General features: G+C 48.7%; 1 protein-coding gene across 1 annotated transcript; it reads right to left on the bottom strand.

The window, feature by feature from the left end:
- Positions 1-6,717: 6,717 nt before the first annotated feature.
- LOC119311697 (BTB/POZ domain-containing protein At1g30440-like) lies at positions 6,718-11,155 on the bottom strand. Its single transcript, XM_037587372.1, has 4 exons — positions 10,609-11,155; positions 9,413-9,482; positions 7,750-8,937; positions 6,718-7,620 (listed from the first exon to the last, which is right to left on the bottom strand). The coding sequence occupies exons 1-4, from the start codon at positions 10,674-10,676 to the stop codon at positions 7,039-7,041; spliced, it is 1,908 nt and encodes a 635-aa protein (XP_037443269.1). The 5' UTR covers positions 10,677-11,155; the 3' UTR covers positions 6,718-7,038.
- Between the last annotated feature and the right edge of the window lie 13,821 nt (positions 11,156-24,976).

The raw sequence follows: 24,976 nt of genomic DNA, 5'->3' as shown, positions 1-24,976 counted from the left end.
CGGGGGCGGGGGCGGCCTGGCCGGCTGGGGCGGGGGCGGCCTGGCCGGGGGCGGGCTGGACGGCGGGGGCAGGGGCGGCTTGAAGCTCCGCTGCCCCGATGTGGTGCGGGAACTGGGAGACGAGCGAGCGGTCTGGTGCGTCGCTCGTTTTCGGGGTCCTGGGCTGGACTGCGGGGTGGCATTTTGACCGTAAATACGTGATACAATAGGGGTACAGCTATACTTCGAAACGTTTTCTTTGGTGGGACTTGCCAAAATCTTGAGATTGTGGGAGAAACCAGGTATTTTTGGATTTTGGGATTGCACTAGGATTCTGGAGAATCCGGTTGAGATTTTGGAAGTTCAACCGAGTTCTTTTCGCTCGGGATTTTCGAGACCAAGATTCTCCATAATCTGGCCAAAAGAACTGGGCCTAGGGCTTGGCGGGGGCTCCGTATCGTAAAACGCGATGATTCTTTCTCTCTGATTTTTTTCTCCCTGAAAGCCAATATATGGAGTTGGAGTTGGCGTCGGAGGGCCACCAGGGGGCCCACGAGGTAGGGCGGCGCGCCCAGGGGGGAGGCCGCGCCCCCACCCTTGTGAGCAGGGTGTGGGCCCCCTGGTCTTCATCTTTGGCGAGGATTTTCTATTATTTATTCTAAGGTGTTCCGTGGAGTTTCAGGTCATTCCGAGAACTTTTGTTTTCTGCACATAAAACAACACCATGGCAATTCTGCTGAAAACAGCGTCAGCCGGGTTAGTTCCATTCAAATCATACAAGTTAGAGTCCAAAACAAGGGCAAAAGTGTTTGAAAAGTAGATACGACAGAGACGTATCAGTCTTGGTCTTCTTGATGCGCTCTTGATCCCACGAAGAGTAGCTTCTCTGAATCGGGGATCCTCTCGGCGTCTTGTTCTGCATAGCACGTGGTCACTCTCTGGCCAGCTCAACTACCGGGACACCGTTGCCACCTGTGCATCAGTCTGGGGTACTGAGGACCCAGGTCTTAGTACACCGATAGGAGCCCCGGGGCCAGGGCCACACGCACATGCAAGGCGTCGTTGGGCTAGGCCTAAGAACATGCACAGGCGCACGTGGTGAAGAGTGACTGCTAACTTGTCTTGATTTTTTCCTTCATCTGCATCTTCTTGCCACGCGTGTAGCATGCACAACGTTGGGTTGGTGGAGGACGGGCGGGAGTTGGAGCGGCGTGCCTACCAGGAAATGCAGTGCACCGGATTGGCGAAGCTGGGCGGTCGTTGGAGTAATGCGCTCGTCTGTGAGCGCAGGGCGCGTGATTGGCGAAACTAGGCGGTCGGCCAGGAGCAGTGAAGAGCCAGCCCCCATGCCTTCTCCATATAAAGGGGAGCACTACAAGAAAATACACATCAATGACATTATGGCCCGAACAATTTTTTTTCTGTCATGGTTGTGACATAATTGTGACAAAACCATGTATCATCATAGATGTGGTGGGCTCCTACTTCTATGATAAAAAGTCATGACAAAAATTTGGATTTTCGTCCTGGGCAGGCCGGAGACGCACCCACATGACATTCTTTGCGCCATCCATGGCAGAAAAAATTGTGGTAGAAGCGAGGGCGAGGAAAATTTTGGGGAGTTCCTGGTTATGGTGGGTGGTCGAGGCCGAGCGATGTAGTTTGGTTTGCGGGTTTCTCTCGTATGCTTGTGTGTGTGCGAGGCGTTCGCTAACTGAACCCGAGCGATCGAGGCGTTCGCTTATTGAACCCAAGCGATTGATCTCACCCTCGCACACTCTATAGCCACCTGGCGTGGGCATCACAGCCGGATGGTCCTCCTGGCTCCACGTGATGGGCTTCTCCGCCCTGTTCATGAATTAGGGATGGGGGCATTGTGGCGTTCACCTCGTGTCGGCGCTTGCGCTAGCTGTGCTTGTCATTGCCCTCGCTGGTGAAGACGATGTAGGAGGCATCCTGGTGGGGATAGTTATCCTGGAGGGCGCCGTCTGCCAAAGCTGGCGGAGCCTAGCCAGAGGCGGGTTAGGCGAAGGAGGAGGCAGGTTGTCCCCCCCCCCCATGTTATCCGTTGAGTCCAGCTGCATTGCCAGATCGTGTGCGTAGACGGCTTTGCGCCGTTGTGGTCCTTGTAGGGCACGTCGAGCATCTGCTCGAAAGTGAGCTTGGGTTGCCAGGAGGCCTTGCTGGTTTGCTAACGCCGGCTGGGCCCCTGCTCGGCTGGTTGCTCCTCCTTGACAGTCGCGACCTGCCGGCTGCTGTAACGTGGGTCCGGTTGCTCGCTGTTCTACCGGTTGTTGTCGTTCTGCTGCTGCTGCTTGTTGTTGTTTCCAGCTGGCAGAGGGTTGGCCGGCTGGCCCGGAGGCGCCTCGCCAGCTGCATCGACTGGACCGTCGCTCGCATCACGGACTCGGCCGTGATGTACTTGTCCGCCTTGGCCATGAGCTCCGCCATGGTGGTCGGCTCAGAGCGCATCGAGTTTTTGCTTGAGCAGGGTACTGTCCCGGCATCCCTCGTTGAAGTACTGGATCGCCTGCACCTCGTTGACCCCCTCGCAGGAGTTGTGCAGCTTGATCCACCTTGTGAGGTAGTCCCGAAGGGACTCGCCTGGCCCCTGGACGCACGTGGCGAGCTAGCGAGGACAGCCGAGCTGCTTGTTCGTGTCGGTGAAGTTACGCACAAATGCGTCCTCGAAGTCCAGCCAGGTGTTCACGCTGCCGGCCGGCAGGCTGTTCAACCAGGTCCGGGCCGAGCCGAGCAGCATGAGCGGCACAAAGCGCATGACCACGCGCTTGTTGCCGCCGGTGATACCGACAACAATGATGTAGTCTACCAGCCGATCCTCTGGCTTGGCGGTCCTGTTGTACTTGGGGGTGCTGCGGGGAAGTGTGAAGCCCCTGGAAAACAGCCCGGCGTGAATACGCGGACCAAAACAGGCCGGCCCAACAGAGCTTTGTTCCTCCAGGGCGAGGAAGCGCACCAGCCACTCAATGCGGTGGTGGACGTCATGCTCGTCGTTGGGTTCACGGGGGCCCAGCCGGCTGGCGACCGGCTGGCACGCAGCCGACCTAGTAGAGGTCGGCCGTTCCCGGCGCACGGGTCGTTCCGGCTACGGGTGGTCGTCATCTACCGGCTGGAAACAACCGACGGGTCGCGGTTGCGCTGGCCCCGACTGCCACGGCGCAAGCCCCCGTGTCTAGCGCCGGAGGGAAGGGGAGGACGCCCGCAGCATAGCTCTGGGCTACTGGCCGTCCGACTGACAAAGGGGTGAGTAGGACCGTGAGCCAGCCGGCTCGAACTGCGTCTGCAGCTGGTTGGCGGCAGCGATGAGGTCACGGACGCGCTGCTGCTGCTTTTGCAGCTCCTCGCCTTGCAGATGCTCCATCTTGGTCACGACCTCCTCCGCGGCGCACATGTTCTTGATGGGGGTGTTGTAGGTGGGCCGGTTCACGCGCAGCTCGCCAAGCGCTCGGCTGCATTGCCGCACACCTCCCAGCTGGCTCGAGCCGTCATCCGGCGGGGTGAGGCCGTGAGCGGTGTCATACACGCGCTGCATGGACTCCATTTGGCGCTCCATGGCGGCCATCTTCGTGGCCTCGGCAAGCAGGCGCTTGCGGGTCTCCTCGAGCTCGGCCACGACAGCAGTTAGGTCAACGTTAGGCGCAATGGGGGTGTCGAGGTTCTGTACCACGACATGAAGGGGGTCGGCCCGACCGGCGTGAGCTTCTGCCGCAACGACAACCGTGTCAATGTTAGGCGCAATGGGGGTGACGAGGTTCTGTAGCGCGACACGAAGGGGGTCGGCCCGACCGGCGCGAGCTTCCGCCGCAGTGGCCGCATTGTTGTTGCGGCCAAAAATCCGGCTCGTGTCGGTGGCCATAACCTCCACGCGGACGTAGAGGTCATCAACGTCGTCGGGGATGCGACTGCCGAGGGATGGCAGCAGGTCGGAGAAGGTAAGCACCTTGCTAGGGTACTCGTCGAGGATGAGCACGACGGAGACGCGCAACTCGTCGAAGGGGACAACGGAGTCGCCTGCCGGGCAGGTGGCACCCGTGCCCGGCGCTACGTCGTTGCCGGCGCAGCAGGCAGCACCGGGCAGGCCGATCAGATCGTGCGTGATGCGCTCACCGGAGGAAGTGAAGGGTCTCGTCTGGAACATGACTCCGGTCGACGCCGCTGACGGCCCCATGATGGGCGCCAAGTATAGTGGTGTGATCACGACAGATGCCATATGATGGCTAATCGAGTGTGGTTGGGGCCAGAGGACGCTGGTGGGTTCCAGAGGCGAGATCATGGACAAGCGGTGCGATGTATCCAGGTTCGGGGCCCTCCGGGGGAGGTAACACCCCTAGTCCTGCCGGATTGACTATGAGGATCACAAGAACTACAATGGTGCTCCTGGAGCTGTTTGGGGGGGGGGAGGAACTAGCTCTCCTCTTCCTTTGCATGTGTGTGTGTGTGGTATGAATGAGTCGACCCTCTGCATGGAGGGCTCCCGTGGGATCTTATAGCCCGACCTCCCAGGGTACAACGGTAAACTAAGGTGGGCGGGTCCCTGTTGTCATCGTTGCAGCGTCTTCGTGGGGTCTGCCGACTGCAGGACCCACCGGTAGGACGTCACGGTGGCACGTCGTCCGCCGCGTCACGGAATGGTTGGAACAATGCCAAGCTGCGTTGACGTTGGTCGCCAGGGTCAGCGCGGAGGGGGGGGGACTATAGCCATGCTTCCCTCGGTCAACGCTGAGTCCCGCACTGTAGCCACACTTCCCCCAGTCAGTGCTGAGGGGGGCACTGTAGCCACGCTTCCCCCGGTCAGCGCTGAGGGGCGCACTGTAGCCATGCTCTCTCCATTGTGGGGAGCGGTCTTATCGTATGAGCAGGGACGGGAGGTGACTCACCGTCTTCCCGGCTCGGGCGTGGCGCCATGCCCAGCCAACCTCCTTAGCCATGGAGCCGGCTGGAGGTCCAGCCGGCCTGAGGGGCGCTTGCCGCCCTGATGTTTTGAAAATTGCTAAGTGTCGCTTTGCCTACATGGGGGTCATCCCCCCAACAATATTGCTCATCCATGCCTCCTTAACAGTGAGGCGACAAGGAGCACGTGGTGGTCGATATAAGCTGTGTTGGCGAGACCCCTCCTGCCCCGTACATGAATTGCTAGTAGATATGCTTGACATCCCGAAAAACGGCATGTGCTTAGGGATTAGAATCTGACCACTCATTGAGGAGGGCAAGATCCTCCTGCTCATCCTCCTCCGTGTCACGGCGATCCCACTCCTCAGCGATGTTGGTGGCATCTTCTGCCGCTTCCTCCTCGTTGAGCAGTCCTTTCTCTTCCTCCGAGAGCAAAACCTTTTTTGATTGAAGGGGAACTGACATGGTGAAAGAGGAGAGGAAGAGGATCTATGTGAGGCATGGATGGTGGAAATGGAGAGAAAGAGGGACGACCTTTTAATTCCAGCAGGCGGAGGGAAATCATGGTCGGAAGGGCGCAGTCAATTGGGCATGCGGCGTCCACCATTAATTGACTCGCTTCCTGATGCGATGGGCGTCGGCCACTTGCGCCATTGGCAGGGAGAGGAGGTGGACCATATGGGAGGATGAGGAGGAGGTGAAACTTCCTCTTGTGGTTGTCGGATGGCGCGCCCTCCAAAAACCAAGCCCCACAACCTTCAAATTAGGAGGCCCGCGAGCTCGATATAGAGGGTCTTTCATAAATTCCAATGCTATGAGGTCGGATAACGACTCTGCTAGAGCGGTCTTATCGGTTAAAATCGTCATATTGATGATCTTATTTTTTGCGCGCTGGGGTGGGGTGGGGGTGGTATATTGGTGCTTATTATGATGGTTAGGCTGTTTTGGCGACTCAGCTGGAGAGTTGATCCAAGAAACACAATAAACGTTGATGTCCATTTACGCTGGCGAGCACTTGGTTCGGAGTACGCAATGATGAACTGAGCTAACAAACTTATTTTTTCTCTCTAAAAAAAACTTATTTTTATTTTGGTTGTCTCTTGCAAATGGCGGCCACTCGATCCATGACAGGTTCCTTTCATGGATAAAAAAACATAGGAGTGTATAACAAATTTATACAAATATAATTTCGATTACCAGCGTGTACGTACCGACAATTGATGGGCAAAAACAGAATGCAGGAAAATAATGTTTAGATTTGTCACCAGGCTGGAGACGAGGAACATGAGTACGGTCATTTGATGTCATTGTCACCCAGGAAAAACGACATGCGGCGCGAAAAAAAGAAAACAAAAAGGAACTCAAACTTCAAGTAATGTCCTTACAACTCCAAGGAAACAAAAATATCATGAACCAGATGTGCCTCCCATCCTGACCATCTCTGTCCATATCACGCTGTCTGCTGACCTTGCTCTGCGCCAGTAGTAAGAAAGAACTAAAGCAGAGATCTCCCTCTGCTTTCTAGAGAAACCTGCGTAGAGATTTATGGTGTGGAAAAGATGCATATCAAATCTGCATTGCCAGCTCGATGGCTCCGTGCTGGCCACAGAATCTGTTTGATTTGGTCAACAATTCTCTTGTTTGAGGTGTCACGGGTTCTTCCTTTGCATTGACGCGAGATGGCGATTTCTGGTCAGGCTCTCACCATCAAAGGAATTAACCGGACTACTCTCTCTCAAGTCCACACAAATCATCAGTCGTGCCAATGATACTGACCGTGCTTTGCGTGTCTAACATTTTGTTTGAACAATCGAACCAAAGAGAAAATGATCTACAAGTCCAAATGATCAAAGATATGTGCACAGACAGTACTACAATTTCGGCCCCCGCACCTATGAACTGACGACCACTTGCACTACTTCAGTAAACACAGAGCAACATGATAACTTTGCTACACATTCCCATTCCCACTAACCAACACACCCAAAGAAAACACCAGAAAATGTTCACACCAAGGGACTCAAAGCACTTGCACATGGCACATGTAAACCTAAACGAAACGGCTACGGAAACTATAAGTCTATAACACAGCTCACACCAAGTTAACGAAAATCACAGGAGCAACTAGTAGGGAGTTTGGTGTTTCATTCAGGCGTCGGCGGAGAGCTGGCGCTTCTGCTTGGACAGCTTGGCCTGCAGCTTGTCGAGCTTGGCGCTCATGCTCTTGTGCTGCTCGCTCACCGACCCCTCCTGGGTGCTGCAAATCTGCGGCTTCATCTTCAGGCTGAACCGCCTCGGGACATGGGACGCCCACCCTCCTCCTCCGCCGCCGCCCTTGCCGCCGCCGCCGCGCCCCAGCTTCTCGATCTCCTGCCGCATGTCCGAGCACTCCTTCTCCAGCTCCGCCAGCCGCATCCTCATGTTGTCCATGCCCACCTTCAGCACCTGGTTCTCCCTCACGGCCGCCGACCACCCCCCGGCCTCGCCGGACATCGCCACCCCGCCGCTCCGCAGCGGCCTGGACGACCCTTCCAGGTTGTCCGACACCAGCAGGCACCCCGCGATCGACGTCCTCAGCTGCAGCTGCTCGAAGAAGAGGACCTGCACCACCACGCGCAGCGGCAGCCTCTCGTTCTGCGCCGCGTGGGTGCACGCCTCCAGGGACAGCTTCTGGCAGTCCATCAGCCGGCATAGCTGCTCCCGCTCAGCTTCTGACAGCCAGGAATGTGCCTGCAAGCAACACAAAATCAAAATGATGTCATGCAGATGCAGATAGAAGTGAATGTCCAATTTCTTTTCTGAAGACAAAATGCTAATTAGCTGTTCCAAACAAAGATCAAAGCAGGATGAAAGATCTACCTTCAAGTACACATCGATGGCACGGTAGAGGCCATCATCTAGTGGCCGGGCATACTCGGGCAAAGCAGATGCCAGAGCTTGGAACTTCGGAGGTTTCAGATTGACGTCCGGTGCAACCTCTGCTAGATAGCCATCAAGTAGCTTAGCAACAGCAGTGATCGGTATCATGGAAGGGGACGCCATCATGTCATCGATGCACGGGGAGCAACCGCCGTTGGCTTGGTCCATTGCCAGAAAGTGCTCAAGAATCCTGTGCACGCACTCCACATTGTACAGTGTTTCCATGGTGTAAGAGTAGTTTGGCAGCAGTAGATCTTCCAGACTGGCCTGGTCAAGCTGCATGCCGACGCGCTTCTCTAAGTTGGCAATGCAGGTGGAGCTGGCCTTCAGAATCATGGATGTTTTAAGCAGCCCGAGCAAGAGTTTTGTAGGCACCAAACCCTTCTGAACAGGCAATAGTCTGTCGATCTCCTCAAGCAAGTTCCTCTGTTCCACATCAGAAAGAGTACCAGCCAGGGGCATTGTTCCCATGCTATTGCGCCTACTGAGCCCTGGGATATACTTCCGCGCATAGTATGCCAAAGAACCAGCGATGATCTCAGGCCGTATGCGTCGAGACTCCATGCCAGATAGCAATCTCTTGTACATTGGAAAACTCAATGATGAAACATCATCATACCACCAGTCTGAACTGAAGTTTCTGGGCCTGGCACCGGTGCTGATCCCATTCCACAGTACACTGCCTCCAGGGCTTTGCATGAGGCCATGTTCCCTTATCGGCCAGCCAAACAGGTTCGGATCAGTGGTTGCTTTCGATGCTAACGACTCGATGCATCTCTTCACAATTTGAAGATCTTCAGCATGAGGGAGGAGGTCATCGCAGGTTTCGAGGGCCTTCAAAGAATCTTTCCAGTTACGAAGCACCACCTGGTTAAGGAACATTTCTGTCTGTGCAATCAGGTTGTCATCAGATATTTCTTCAGTCATCTGGAGATGCTCAGAGGCACAACGCAGGTGGACAACATTTGAAGAAGAAAGTTCTATTTTCACTCCATAGCAGAATCTTGCCACCATCTCAAATGATTTTGCACCCCCTGGGATATCATTTAGTTTGATGATGCACTCTTCCTGGTCTGAACTCTCCTCGATCAGCTGTTCAAGAACGGCACTTTTGGAAAGTAAAGGGAACTGCAAAGAGGATAGACAACATTAAGAAGAAAAGCAGTCAGCGTATAGTGACAAAGTAAGAAAATTCAGTAGAAATGCATGAATGACCACTGGAGAAAGTTAACAATGTCATGTGCATTTTTGTTAAAGATGAAATGTTGCCACAAATTAATTCTCCAAAAATGAGTGATTAAGATTTATTTTTTTCAACACAATCACCAGTTGCTTATCCTTCTTAATAAAGACAACATATATTCCTATAAATCCACAGGTAGTTCCTTGCAGACCTATAATAGACAATGCTTGCATGTCACGAGAGACTAATAAAGTTTGTTAGTCCACCTTGATGCTTTGAACTACTACATTCTTTTTAATACCAAAAGCTTCAAATAACTTTCTTCCGGGGCATTCTTGTAATAACAAGTAATACAGTAGCTGTTTCTAGCGCCATAGAGGGCGAAATAATTTACAGACACTAACAAGAAATGCGTATTACCTTATGAAGGTGGAAAAACATATCCCCAACCTCCACAGTAACATCACTGGGCAGTCCTGTTGTGCAGAACCTAGAAGGTTCAAAAGCAGAAGAAAAAGTCAACATCATTATATCAGACCGTATTTAAATACAAAACTTCACAGAGCAAATTTGAAACATATATATATCCACGGTAATGGTCCCTTTGATCTGATGCCACAAACAGTGGTGCTAACGGTGGTTGATTTCATGAAACAGGGGAAGCCTGAGCTATCCACTTAAAACAAATCCAAACCTGCTCCCTACTAAATAATTACATGTTGGTTGCATCGTCCTCTATAAATGAGGAAGGGAAGGATGGCATCCCACTGCCAACCAGTGTGATGTGGATCCATGAAAAACTGCAGGCGACCCCCACCGGCCACCACGAACTGATTGCAGAGGCGGTCAACTGCAATCAACTGTGCATATTTGTGGGTACAAATACAATAAGTGCATAACACCCCACCATGCTTCAATGGTGGAACTGTGTCTAGCATGTGCGATGGGGCACCAAAGCAGGGGAACAATACCGCAGGTCTTCCCTGATTTCGTGAGAAGTATTCCTCATCAACAAGTGTGTCGGTAACAAAACGGAATTTCAAATTCCGGCTCACGCCTTCTTTTCAACATTTTTTTCTGGCAACTGGCATAACATTTGAAACTAATGTTTTGAACCCTGAATTTTCTTTCTCAATCAACCGTGGCAAGCAAGGAGGAGCAAGTAAACCTACTCTGCTAAACGAATCCCATCGTATTGCAATTGAAAAAAGGTGAGTATGAAATCAGTGGCCTATATTATATACAAACAAAACTCCAGACAGAGCTCAAGGAGAGCGGTGTACAGCGAAGCCGTGCAGTCCAGCCAAACAAGTTAAAGACTAGCTTGTGAATTATGGCACCTCCAGACAGAGCTCAACAAAATTCGCACCAATTTGAGCAGAAACCCCAAGAACGCCAACCAACTACTCTTGTCCTACTTTCTCCCCTAAATTCTTTCTTTCAGGTTTGAGCTAGCAGCAAAAGAAGAGCAGGAACAATACAACAGGGTCCAATTCTTTCTATCCGGGCAAGGGAGAGCGAGCATGTGTATGTACCACAGAAATCAAAGCTAAATTAACACAGAGAAGAACAAAGGGCTAACAGGGAAGAAGAGAGCAATGAGGCAAGAAACTTACCACGCCTGCCCCTGCCTTCTGAAGGCGTCGGGCTTTGATCCCAGCTTGACCGACGCCGACGCGGACATCCCGGACGACGATGGTCAACCGGCCTCCCCAAAAGAAGGCTGCGCGAGTAGGAGTCGAGCGCAGAAGAAGAAGCCCCAACCGCCGCCAGTCCACCACTCCAGAGCTCAGGCCATGGCCTGGTCTGCCTCTCCCTCTCGCTCTCTCGCTGCCGCCGGAAGCAGCTCCCCGCGAAAGAAAGACAGGGCAGGGCAGGGTCAGCGATACATGGTATGGTTGGAGTTGGAGACCCTTTTGGCGACGGGCCTGCTGCTGATCCAACCACTCCTCCTCCTCCAATAAACCAAGCGGGGAGCACCAATTCAATTGAAGCAGTTGATGGTGGGCGCCGGCGCCGGGGGGATCACCTCGCAATGGGGGTCGGGAGAGCAGGCGAGTAGTTGGGTTGGGGGAGGTGGAGGTGAAGGTGAAGGTGGGCTCTCTCTCTCCCTCCTTGAAGACGGCAGTTTCTATTGTGTCTTCACCCTCCCCTGCCCCCCTCTCTCTTTCTCTGCTTAACTGCTTTTGTGGGTGATTAAGAAGGTCTCGGGAGGTTTGATTAGGGGGAGAGCGGATGCAGTTGGCGCTGTTCTTTTCTACCACTAATAGTAGTTTTTTAGGCTCGTGGTCACAGGGACAGCGCCATGACTGGGTGTACAAGAGCGGAAGAGATCTTTTTTCTTTTTCTGGTTGCCAACTCGACATTGTTTTGCTGTTGCAAGGAGAAAGAAAAAGGAATCGGGTCAATTGGTTGGTAGGCGTCAAACGGAACGGCCAGACGACAGGGGAAGGGGACAAGGCAGCAGGTCAACTAATGGTTGCTTATTACTCCTGTCAATCAATTATTTGGTCGACATGGGGAAATAGATACCGCGGCCTGCAGAATCGCACGGCTGGCTCCCATCGAGTGCAGCGGAAACGGTGGGAAATAAATTAGAGCAGGAATCTATCTATACTTGTGTGGTAGAAAATGGAAAATGTAATGTAATGGCGCAAATATCCATCCCAAAGCTCGGAGTAGCAGTAGTAATATTTTGGGAAGGCGTTTTAGTATGTTCCAGCAAAAAAGAAGGTGTTTCTTTTTCTGGGAAATACAGCAAGGTGCATCAGCATCTGGGAAGAGCGTGGGTTGTTGGCGCGGGAGTTATTATTTACTGATGAGGAGGGCATTAAAGGCTCTGGAAATCTTGGGCTGCGTGTACAGAGATTCTCTGGACGGGAGAGAGCGGGTTGTGCCAGTACAGCCCGGCAAACGTTTGTTTATCCATGCATTTTAGCCACCGCTTTGTCCTCTTGACCTCAATGTATTTCCGGACGTCCGTAGCATTTTCAAATCTAGCCTCTAGGTAGGGGTGCCCTCCACTTCTAGGGTTGCAGACTTGTAACTGTGGGATGCAAATCCTTTTTTTAAGAAATCTTTGGAGGCGCAAATCGAATCGTCGTAGTATATCTCATACTACTCCTACGAGTACTATTTTGTTTTGAGAAAAAGAATGGAAGCCCGGGCTACCGGCAAATGCTGTTCTCGATTGGTGGCGCATGGCTTTAACCTTACGTAGTCGGTGGTGTACGTACGTGCCTGGAGAAAACCCAAACCACCTTGATGTGATGGGAGTAAAATAAACAGGTGGCTTGTTTGGGGGCTAGCGTGGCAGTTGCGTGGTGCTTGCGTGTACGTGCAGGTGCCGCCGCTGTTTGCCGCGCCCGGATAGATGCACAATGAAGGTCAACTCGTTGGGACTAGCTCGATTCGTGGATGTTGGATATTAATCCGTTTATTATGGTTTTGCACTTGTGATATTCCCAATATGCGAATCGATCATCCAAACGTAGTCTAGCATTGAACACACACTAGACCATGATGGCGCGCGTTGCCGCACCCATATATTACCCATATAATAAGGATTGGAAGAGTACAAATTCATAATAACTCTAAATAATTTTGTTTTCTATAAATATAAAATGGAAAAATATGAAAAATAAATACAAACTAAGATCATCTTTTGTCTTTGAAGCACAATAACGAACTAAGCTTTTTGGATCAACAAAACATTGCACCGGTACTTGTTCTTCAAAGAATAATACTTAACTCAAGTTAGCTAATTGCAGAGGAAAATAAATTAACACAAATTACGTTAGCAAACTGACGGTTAAAGGGCGCTACATGATATGTAATGTTCAGATCGGTGAATAATATTTTTGCAACTTCGTATGGTCATTTAAAGTTACATGTATCCTGATATTTAAAATACATGATCCAAAGCCACAAATTTAATTCTTCATGATAATTACCTTACACCAGCAAACGTTCTACCTCCATGTCATCGGAGTTAACAGCAAGAAACGTCTAGCAGTAAGCCATGTCTCAGGTTTAGGGTTAATTTATTTTCCTCTGAGCATCCTGGACATAATCCAGTTTCACATTTGAAGCAGCTATAAAAGAAACCTTTAACATCTCGCATGATTGCTCTAGCATAATTCTAGAAATGATTTCATCAAAAGAGGCATCTATATTGAGCTCAGCAAACACAGGTGAGGGCACCCTCCACCCAATCCTTTTAAGTTTTTGTTGTATATACAGAACCTTGGGAAAATTTAGACACCAAGGCGTTTATGGTCATCATTGTCCAGCTCAGGAATGAACTAAAACTTACATCAAACTTACACCAAGGCGTTTATACATACACGCAGTAGGGAGAAATTCCTACTGTTTGCATGAAAACAAATTGGCTGAAACCTTTGCGTATTTTTTATTTTACTATACATGGCATCAGGTATCTGATTTACCTCCAGAACATGCTGCAAAATAGTGATTGAAGATGCATACTTGCTACCACTTACATTATTTTAAGAGCATGCTTGGCTTTTTTTTTAATCTTTGCTTTGCCGAGCCAATTTATCTCATCTCCTTCAATTCCCTAAAAACAATATAGCACACTAATCATGCCCCAGTAAGTGGTCAGAGATGAAACATCATGCATATTAAGAACGGACATTACACTATGAAGAGCACAAAGTGCTTACAGAAAGTGTTGAGCTTCACAATCATTTGAAAACGCTAAGTGCTATATGTGTGCGCACACACACCGCACAGACTACCTTTTAACATCACCTTGATGACAACATGGAAGTTTAGAGGGAAGGGAGCGCCTATTGCCACAATACATGATCAGACCAAAATCTCGGACCAAATCAGTGTTCCTTTTTCAAGTACTCTTCATTCAACAAAAAATATTTACCAAGCTTTTGAGAGAATATTGGTTCATGGCCAAGCTGGGTATGGATCCAATCCATGAGCTACTTGACTTTATTGTGTCATGTATGCCTCATATATGCCTGTATGTATGTACCTGATTCAATACTTATTCAAATTCAATATGCAATGCTGAAATTCACCGTGCATGCAATATAATGAAAGGGATACCTTCAGTTAGAGGATTTGGAAGAATGTCAATTCGTTGTCCAAAAAGATAAACAGAAGAAGTTGCTCCATATGCCATTGTTATACGAAGCTATGCTCCCTCGGATTCCAGAACTGCCCCCTTGACAGAATAATCCATCAAGATACAAAAATTCCCAAACAGAATAAAGATTACGAACCCAATTGTAGTGATGGACTAAGACAATACCGTCTAACTGTAGACATCCTGTGTAGCAGGATGAGCACACATAGTAACATGGCACGGATAGTAACCTGACAGTTAGCCATTGGAGCGGCAAGGAACAACCCAGCCCATCGGAAACGACCTCGAATCTGTCAACTCTGAGCACCTTCAATTCAGTTGGGAGTAAAGAAAACATCATCAATAATAGAAATTCTGAAATTTGATGGAGGAAGATTGGGGGAAGAGGGAACAGAGAAGATGAGGTATGAAACAGAGAAGATGCATGATATTCGCAAAAAAGAAGAAGAAGAAAGAAACAGAGAAGATGAGGTATCAACCTGCCGAAGTAAGGAGGAGGTGGGGAGGAACAAGAGGATTGTCGAGACTATATGGATGCCAGTGGGGTATTATAAGAGCACGGATCGAATGGTATAACTGACCTGGGCACATCGATTGCCATTAAGTTAGTAGAAACGGACGCCGGCAAGTGGGTAAATCAATTGCATTAAGGTCCGCATCATTGATGATTTCTATCTCTGATGACTGAATCGCCAGGCGACGTTTCGTTTCGCTGTCCCGTCACTGCTCCACGGCATCGCATCGCAAGAACCAGACATGGCCTCTCCCGCCCGGCCAGGCATAGGTCGCTCGCCTCGTAAAGATCAGTTCGCCCGCCCACGAGATCGACGATTGCGAACAACCTTTTTTTCCCCTTGCGAAGAGTCGTTGCCGAACACACGGGACGGGAGGCTGTGTTCTGATTTTTTTCTATTTTTTCCGAGGAACCTGTGTTCTCATTTTTTATAAATGCACCTGTGTTCTGATATATTTTCTGTTTCGTCGACCTCCTGGTCGGCCCACGCGGAACCGTTCACCAACATGCCACACCAAAGGCCCAGCAGGCCCAAATAATGGCAGGCCGTCCATTTTGTTATGGGAGCAGCGGCCCAGCCCGTATGGCGATCTATGGTTAACAACGAACACTCACAAGTTTTTGCAAAATCGATCCAACGGCCTAAAATTCCTAAACTCGTAGATCTGATGGTCAGAAGCCTTGATGGCTTGAGAGGGCTCGGAGGATGCACAGTTTTAATGTTTCTAAATATCCACCACGGTTCAAGAAAATTCACTTCAGGACTATGACCATGTGTAAATTAATACGTTTTAGATCACCACTTCCCTCTGTAAATTAATACTATCTCCGTCCTGATTTATTGGTTCCTTCGTATTTTGTGCTAAATTTTGACCTTACATTTTAAAGACAAAATGTTAATGCATCTGACCAAAAATAATGTCACTAAAAACTATGTTCAAATACAAATCTAGTGATATAACTTTTAATGACATGCATTATTATTTTCTTAGTATATGGTAAAGTCTGACACAAAATACTAAGGGGGCCAATAAACCAGGACGGGAGGTAGTATAAGATATTTTAGATCACTAAAGTAGTAGTACTCCCCCTGTTTCTTTTTATTCTACATATAAAGTTTGGTCAAAGTCAAGCTTTGTAAAGTTTGGCTACTTTATATTAAAAAATATCAACATTCACAATATGAAATTGCCAGATCGTCATGAAATGTATTTTCATACTATATAGTTTTAGTATTGTAGAAGTTCATATTTTTTTATATAAATTTGGTCAAACTTTATGTAGTTTGACTTTGACCAAATCTTATACACGGAGCAGAAAGAAACGGAGGGAGTAGTGATCTATTTTTATTTCGGAAAGGGGATAACTCCATAGACATGTTTTTTAGCTCCCGGGAGCATTTGCTCCGTGATGAACAGTACCTCAAAAAATGTGGGAAAATGTTTAAAAAAAATTATGTTTGTGTCATGGAGTTGTCACGTCAGATGTCCTAGTGAAAGGACTTAGTCGTGGAGCCATCGTAACTAGGAAGCTTGAAGGGGTTAATCACGGCAAGAGACACGAGAGATTTATACTAGTTCGGCCCCTTACGATCAAGGTAAAAGCCTACGTCTAGTTGTGATTGGAATTATATATGTCTCAATAACCAGGAGGCAGGGTCACTTGACCTAGCTCTCGAGATGTTTTTTCGTCTCTTGAACCGCCGCCGGGTCGTCCCCTTATATACTGAGGTCGACGCCTAGCGGCTCTACAGAGTCTCGGCCGGCTTATAGATCGTATCCGGCTCGGTCTCTTAATCTTTCTTGCCTTACAATACAAGTTTTACATGATCAAGGCGGTTTAACACTACGGGCCTTAGGTCACCTCTGGGCCGTTGGGCCTTTACTAAGCCGCCGTCTTCAAGCTTGAGCTTCTGTCTTCAAGAATGCTTGTAAGTATAACCCGGCTCCTCTTGGCGCGTCATACTAATAGTTATATCCCCAACATTAGGCCCCAGGCTGATTTGAACTAGTTCATGTCAGTCTTTAATATTTAAGAAAAAGTTCTCCACCTCTTATTTAAGAAGATTCATGTAACCCGCCATGACGTCATCCTTCAAATTTGTGGTAACCCGCCATGACGTCACTTGTCATAAATGTATGCTTTGTCCAACACATCTCAACGGATTTTTGTCTTAATGACCATCCGAAAATCGAGGCGCCTTTGTAGTTGGATAACTATGTTTTTTGGTCTCCTCGTTTTTCGCACCCACTTCACAGGTCTTTCCTTATAAATAGGCCCGACTAGGTCTCCTCTCATTCTCCGTTTCACATCTTCTTCCTCTCGCCCCCATCTGCCACTGGAGCTCCACCACCGTTGCCACTGCGCCCTTCATCCTCGTCGAGCTTGGCCGCTGCATCGACCTGATCTTGACCAGAGAACGGCAGCGCTCCTCCTCCGCAGATCCATCGCAGTAAGTTCTTCCCTTTTCCGCGCCATAGATCTGCATTAGGGCTAGCGCGTTCCTCTGTACGAGCATAGTTCATCCGAGCTCCTGCGGTTTTCTTGCCATAGCTTCGTCAGATCCAAAAGATCCCATAAATTTGATGCGGATCGTATTCCGCATCCATTTTGATTAACAGTCATCCTTTCTTGCTTGTAAGAAACCCTCATCTCAGCACATGAACTTCTCTGCGCTCTGTTTTTAGGTCTAGTAATTTTTCTTTTCTGAACCTTTGTTTGATCCACAATAATTACTACAAACTGTGAAACTTGTTTGTCCTGTACTTAGGAAAAATCCACAACTTGTTAAATTTGCTAGTCATGGCGGCTCTGACTGCCGGCTTAAGAAAGTGATAATCTGAACTTCCCCTGTTAGTTGAAATAACACCGATGGCTTTAAAACACTTATGGCGGCTTACATAACCCGGATGTAATTATCCTTATACCATTAGGCCCCTTCATAAGTCGCCATAGTTTATTCCACCAATATTTTTCCTGCCCGGCTTTAAATTTGAACCGGCCTTGTTTACCTTGTATTTAGGCTTTCAAATATAATGGCGCCCAAGGCACCTACCACTTGCAACTGGGTGAAGTCCATCGTCACTGACAGCACTTTAGACGACTTCGTCAAAACTGGCTATCTGCCAAAGAAAGAAGTCATGTCTTACCGTGCTCCTCACCCGGATGAAGAAATCCCTCAGCCCAAAGACGGAGAGGTGGTTGTCTTTACTGATCATATGAACCGGGGCTTTACTCCTCCCGGTTCAAAAAATTTCAGAAATGTGCTGAAGTTTTTTGACCTTCACCCACAAGACATCGGACCCAATTCCGTGTCTAACATCTGCAACTTCCAAGTGTTCAGCGAAGTTTACCTTGGTGAAGAACCAAACTTACTGCTTTTCAGAGAGCTGTTCTATTTGAACCGCCAGACAGAGTGTGCCAGCAGTCAGAGCTTGGAACTTGGTGGGATTTCAATTCAGCGCCGTAGGGATGCCCTTTTCCCCTATGCCAACCCGCCAAGCCATCCAAAAGATTGGAACATGACGTGGTTCTACTGCAAAGATTCCTCCCCGGCTGACAAGAATCCTCTGCCCGGCTTTCGTGCCCTCCGTCTTGACACCAATCATCATTTGCCAGACAAGATTACTTCCGCAGAACGTAGATCCCTCTCTCCTACTATAGCTAAGATCAAAGCTCTGTTGGGGAACGGGTTGACGGGCATTGACCTGGTTCGAGTCTGGCTTGCCTAGCGGGTTATCCCATTGAGCCGCCGTACCGTCTTAATGTGTGAATATACCGGCGCAAGAATGACCCCCTGCGCCATAGCTCTATCGACTTACCTGCTCACGTTGTGGATGATATGACCAAATCTCTTCTCAATGAGACTCTGGCGGATTGTGGCAGAGTGGGTCTCGCCCCGTTCCGCAAAGACAACCCGGCTCCAAAGGTAGAAACACCCGTATAAAAATGTTTACCTTATTTTCTTAATGTTTCACCTATATTCACAATATACTTAATCCTTGCAGGCGGGTGATAAATTTTGGAAAGTTAAATATGACCATGAAGCGGCTAAGAAAGGCAGGAAAGAAAAGAGAGCCGCGAGGAAAGAGGCTGCCCAAAGGAAGGGCAAGAAAGCTACTGCTTCCGACTTGCTTCGGCTGTCAGACTCTTCTGAGTCAGAGGTAGCCCTTGACTCCCTTGGCTTATTCTTTAATCATCTTATTGACACTGATCATCAGCAGGAGGACACTGGGACAAGCCGTAGCAAGGTTGACGAGGTAACTATCCTTTCCTCCGAGTCCGAGCCTTTTCCAAGACAGAAAATCCGCAGAGTGACCCGGAAAGTAAGATTTTCTCATCCTCTAGCTCACCACGATCCTCAATTTCATTTGAAGCGGCAAATTCATGAGAGCCGTGTTGGAGAACGTTGCATAAAATAAAAAATTTCCTACATTCACCAAGATCAATCTAGGAGTTCATCCAGCAACGAGAGAGAGGAGTGCATCTACATACCCTTGTAGATCGCGAGTGGAAGCGTTCAAGAGAACGGGGTTGAGGGAGTCGTACTCGTCGTGATCCAAATCACTGGAGATCCTAGCGCCGAACGGACGACACCTCCGCGTTCAACACACGTACGGTCAGCGTGACGTCTCCTCCTTATTGATCCAGCAAGGGGGAAGGAGAGGTTGATGAAGATCCAGCAGCACGATAGCGTGGTGGTGGATGCAGCAGGGATCCCTGCAGGGCTTCGCCAAGCGTCTGCGGGAGGGAGAGGTGTAGCAAGGGGGAAGGGAGGCGCCAAGTGCAAGGGCGCGGCTGCCCTCCCTCCCCCCTCTTTATATAGGGTCCCCAGGGGGGCGCCGACCCTGGAGATGGGATCTCCAAGGGGGGGGGCAGCGGCCAGGTAGGAGGCTTTCCCCCAAGGCAAGTGGAGGCGCCCCCCCACCCAAGGGTTTCCAACCCTAGGCGCAGGGGGGCCCAAGGGGGCACACCAGCCCACCAGGGGCTGGTCCCCTCCCCACTTCAGCCCACGGGGCCTTCCGGGATAGGTGGACCCACCCGGTGGACCCTCGGGACCCTTCCGGTGGTCCCGGTACAATACCGGTGACCCCTGAAACTTTCCCGATGGCCGAAACTACACTTTCTATATATAATTCTTCACCTCCGGACCATTTCGGAACTCCTCGTGACGTCCAGGATCTCATCCGGGACTCCTACAACTTTCGGGTTACTGCATATTCATATCTCTACAACCCTAGCGTCACCGAACCTTAAGTGTGTAGACCCTACAGGTTCGGGAGACATGCAGACATGACCGAGACGCCTCTCCGGTCAATAACCAATAGCGGGATCTGGATACCCATGTTGGCTCCCACATGCTCCTCGATGATCTCATCGGATGAACCACGATGTCGAGGATTTAATCAATCCCGTATACAATTCCCTTTGTCAATTGGTACGTTACTTACCCGAGACTCGATCGTCGGTATCCCAATACCTCGTTCAGTCTCGTTACCAGCAAGTCACTTTACTCGTACCGTAATGCATGATCACGTGACCAGACACTTGGTCACATTGAGCTCATTATGATGATGCATTACTGAGTGGGCCCAGAGATACCTCTCCGTCATACGGAGTGACAAATCCCAGTCTCGATTCGTGCCAACCCAACAGACACTTTCGGAGATACCCGTAGTGCACCTTTATAGCCACCTAGTTACGTTGTGACGTTTGGCACACCCAAAGCACTCCTACGGTATCCGGGAGTTGCACAATCTCATGGTCTAAGGAAATGATACTTGACATTTGGAAAAGCTCGAGCGAAACGAACTACACGATCTTTATGCTATGCTTAGGATTGGGTCTTGTCCATCACATCATTCTCCTAATGATGTGATCCCGTTATCAATGACATCCAATGGCCATAGTCAGGAAACCATGACTATTTGTTGATCAACGAGCTAGTCAACTAGAGGCTTACTAGGGACTTGTTGTGGTCTATGTATTCACACACGTATTACGATTTCCAGATAATACGATTATAGCATGAACAATAGAAAATTATCATGAATAAAGAAATATAATAATAACCATTTTATTATTGCCTCTAGGGCATATTTCCAACAGTCTCCCACTTGCACTAGAGTCAATAATCTAGTTACATTGTGATGTATCGAACACCCATTGCGTCCTGGTGTTGATCATGTTTTGCTCTAGGGAGAGGTTTAGTCAACGGATCTGCTACATTCAGGTCCGTATGTACTTTACAAATATCTATGTCTCCATCTTGAACATTTTCACGAATGGAGTTGAAGCGACGCTTGATGTGCCTGGTCTTCATGTGAAACCTGGGCTCCTTGGCAAGTGCAATAGCTCCAGTGTTGTCACAGAAGAGTGTAATCGGCCCCGACGCATTGGGTATGACTCCTAGGTCGGTGATGAACTCCTTCACCCAGATTGCTTCATGAGATGCCTTCGAGGCTGCCATGTACTCCGCTTCACATGTAGATCCCGCCACGACGCTCTGCTTGCAACTACACTAGCTTACTGCCCCACCATTCAAAATATACACGTATCCGGTTTGTGACTTCGAGTCATCCAGATCTGTGTCGAAGCTAGCGTCGACGTAACCCTTTACGACGAGCTCTTCGTCACCTCCATATACGAGAAACATGTCCTTAGTCCTTTTCAGGTACTTCAGGATGTTCTTGACCGCTGTCCAGTGTTCCATGCCGGGATTACTTTGCTACCTTCCTACCAAACTTACGGCAAGGTTTATATCAGGTCTGGTACAGGTCATGGCATACATGATAGACCCTATGGCTGAGGCATAGGGGACGACACTCATCTTTTCTCTATCTTCTGCCGTGGTCGGGCATTGACCTGAGCTCAATTTCACACCTTGCAACACAGGCAAGAACCCCTTCTTGGACTGATCCATATTGAACTTCTTCAATATCTTATCAATGTATGTGCTTTGTGAAAGACCTATGAGGCGTCTTGATCTATCTCTATAGATTTTGATGCCTAATATGTAAGCAGCTTCTCCAAGGTCCTTCATTGAAAAACACTTATTCAAGTAGGCCTTTATGCTGTCCAAAAGTTCTATATCATTTCCCATCAAAAGTATGTCATCCACATATAATATGAGAAATGCTACAGAGCTCCCACTCACTTTCTTGTAAACGCAGGCTTCTCCATAAGTCTGCATAAACCCAAATGCTTTAATCATCTCATTAAAGCGAATGTTCCAACTCCGAGATGCTTGCACCAGCCCATAGATGGAGCGCTGGAGCTTGCATACCTTGTTAGCATTCTTAGGGTCGAAAAAACCTTCCGGCTGCATCATATACAGTTCTTCCTTAAGGTGACCGTTAAGGAATGCCGTTTTGACGTCCATTTGCCATATCTCATAATCATAGTATGCGGAAATTGCTAACATGATTCGGACGGACTTCAGCTTCGCTACGGGAGAGAATGTCTCATCGTAGTCAATCCCTTGAACTTGTCGATAGCCCTTAGCGACAAGTCGAGCTTTATATATGGTAACATTACCATCCGCGTCCGTCTTCTTCTTAAAGATCCATTTGTTTTCTATTGCTCGCCGATCAACGGGCAAGTCTGTCAAAGTCCACACTTTGTTTTCATACATGGATCCTATCTCGGATTGCATGGCTTCAAGCCATTTGTTGGAATCTGGGCCCGCCATCGCTTCTTCATAGTTCGAAGGTTCACCGTTGTCTAACAACATGATTTCTAAGACAGGGTTGCCGTACCACTCTGGTGCGGAACGTGTCCTTGTGGACCTTCGAAGTTCAGTAAGAGCTTGATCCAAAGTATCTTGATCATCATCATTAACCTCCTCTCTTGTCGGTGCTGGCACCACAGGAACATCTTCCTGAGCTGCGCTACTTACCGGTTCAAGAGGTAGTACTTCATCAAGTTCCACTTTCCTCCCACTTAATTCTTTTGAGAGAAACTCTTTCTCCAGAAAGGACCCGTTCTTGGCAAAAAAGATCTTGCCCTCGGATCTTAAGTAGAAAGTATACCCAATGGTTTCCTTAGGGTATCCTATGAAGACGCATTTTTCCGACTTGGGTTCGAGCTTCTCAGGTTGAAGTTTCTTGACATAAGCATCACATCCCAAAACTTTTAGAAACGACAGCTTAGGTTTCTTCCCAAACCATAATTCATACGGTGTCGTCTCAACGGATTTATACGGTGCCCTATTTAAAGTGAATGTAGCTGTCTCTAGAGCGTATCCCCAAAATGATAGCGGTAAATCGGTAAGTGACATCATAGATCGCACCATATCCAATAGAGCGCGATTATGACGTTCAGACACACCATTTCGCTAAGATGTTCCAGGCAGCATGAGTTGTGAAACGATTCCACATTTCCTTAAGTGTGTACCAAATTCGTGACTTAAATATTCACCCCCACGATCTAATCGTAAGAACTTTATCTTTCGGTCACGTTGATTCTCTACCTCATTCTGAAATTCCTTGAACTTTTCAAAGGTCTCAGACTTGTGTTTCATCAAGTAGACATACCCATATCTACTCAAGTCATCAGTGAGAGTGAGAACATAACGATATCCTCCGCGAGCCTCAACGCTCATTGGACTGCACACATCAGTATGTATGATTTCCAATAAGTTGGTTGCTCGCTCCATTGTTCCGGAGAACGGAGTCTCGGTCATCTTGCCCATGAGGCATGGCTCGCATGTGTCAAACGATTCATAATCTAGAGACTCTAAAAGTCCATCAACATGGAGCTTCTTCATGCGCTTGACACCAATGTGACCAAGGCGGCAGTGCCACAAGTATGTGGGACTATCGTTATCAACTTTACATCTTTTAGTATTCACACTATGAATATGTGTAACATTACGCTCGAGATTCATTAAGAATAAACCATTCACCAGCGGGGCATGACCATAAAACATATCACTCATATAAATAGAACAGCCATTATTCTCGGATTTAAATGAGTAGCCATCTCGAATTAAACGAGATCCTGATACAATGTTCATGCTCAAAGCTGGTACTAAATAACAATTATTGAGGTTCAAAACTAATCCCGTAGGTAAATGTAGAGGTAGCGTGCCGACGGCGATCACATCGACCTTGGAACCATTCCCGACGCGCATCGTCACCTCGTCCTTCGCCAGTCTCCGCTTATTCCGCAACTCCTGCTTTGAGTTACAAATATGAGCAACCGCACCGGTATCAAATACCCAGGAGCTACTAAGAGCACTGGTAAGGTACACATCAATTACATGTATATCACATACACCTTTGGTTTTGCCGGCCTTCTTGTCCGCTAAGTACTTGGGGCAGTTCCGCTTCCAGTGTCCGCTTCCCTTGCAATAAAAGCACTCAGTCTCAGGCTTGGGTCCATTGCTTGACTTCTTCCTGGCAACTGGCTTACCAGGCGCGGCAACTTCCTTGCCGTCCTTCTTGAAGTTCTTCTTACCCTTGCCCTTCTTGAACTTAGTGGTTTTATTCACCATCAACACTTGATGTTCCTTTTTGATCTCCACCTCTGCTGATTTCAGCATTGAATATACCCCAGGAATGGTCTTTTCCATCCCCTGCATATTGAAGTTCATCCAAAGCCCTTGTAGCTTGGTGGGAGCGACTGGAGGATTCTGTCAACCACCGCGTCATCCGGGAGATTAACTCCCAGTTGAGATAAGCGGTTGTGCAACCCAGACATTTCGAGTATGTGCTCGCTGACAGAACCATTCTCCTCCATCTTACAACTGTAGAACTTGTCGAAGACTTCATATCTCTCGACCCGGGCGTGAGCTTGGAAAACCATTTTCAGCTCTTGGAACATCTCATATGCTCCGTGCTGCTCAAAACACTTTTTGAGCCCTGGTTCTAAGCTGTAAAGCATGCCGCACTGAATTAGGGAGTAATCATCACTACGTGACTGCCAGGCGTTCATAACGTCTTGAGTTGCTGGGAAAACGGGTGCTTCACCTAGCGGTGCATCTAGTACATATGCTTTCTTGGCAGCTATGAGGATGATCCTCAAGTTCCGGACCCAGTCCGTATAGTTGCTGCCATCATCTTTCAGTTTGGTTTTCTCTAGGAACGCGTTGAAGTTGAGGGCAACATTAGCGTGGGCCATTTGATCTATAAGACATATTGCAAAGATTTTAGACTAAGTTCATGATAATTAAGTTCATCTAATCAAATAATGAACTCCCACTCAGATAGACATCCCTCTAGTCATCTAAGTGATCCATGATCAGAGTCAACTAGGCCGTGTCTGATCATCACGTGAGACGGACTAGTCATCATCGGTGAACATCTTCATGTTGATCGTATCTTCTATACGACTCATGTTCGAC

Source organism: Triticum dicoccoides, chromosome 5B (assembly GCF_002162155.2).
Source record: "Triticum dicoccoides isolate Atlit2015 ecotype Zavitan chromosome 5B, WEW_v2.0, whole genome shotgun sequence".
Taxonomy (NCBI): Eukaryota; Viridiplantae; Streptophyta; class Magnoliopsida; order Poales; family Poaceae; genus Triticum; species Triticum dicoccoides.
Note: the sequence above shows the minus strand (reverse complement) of the source record. Positions and strands in the feature narration are given on the sequence as shown.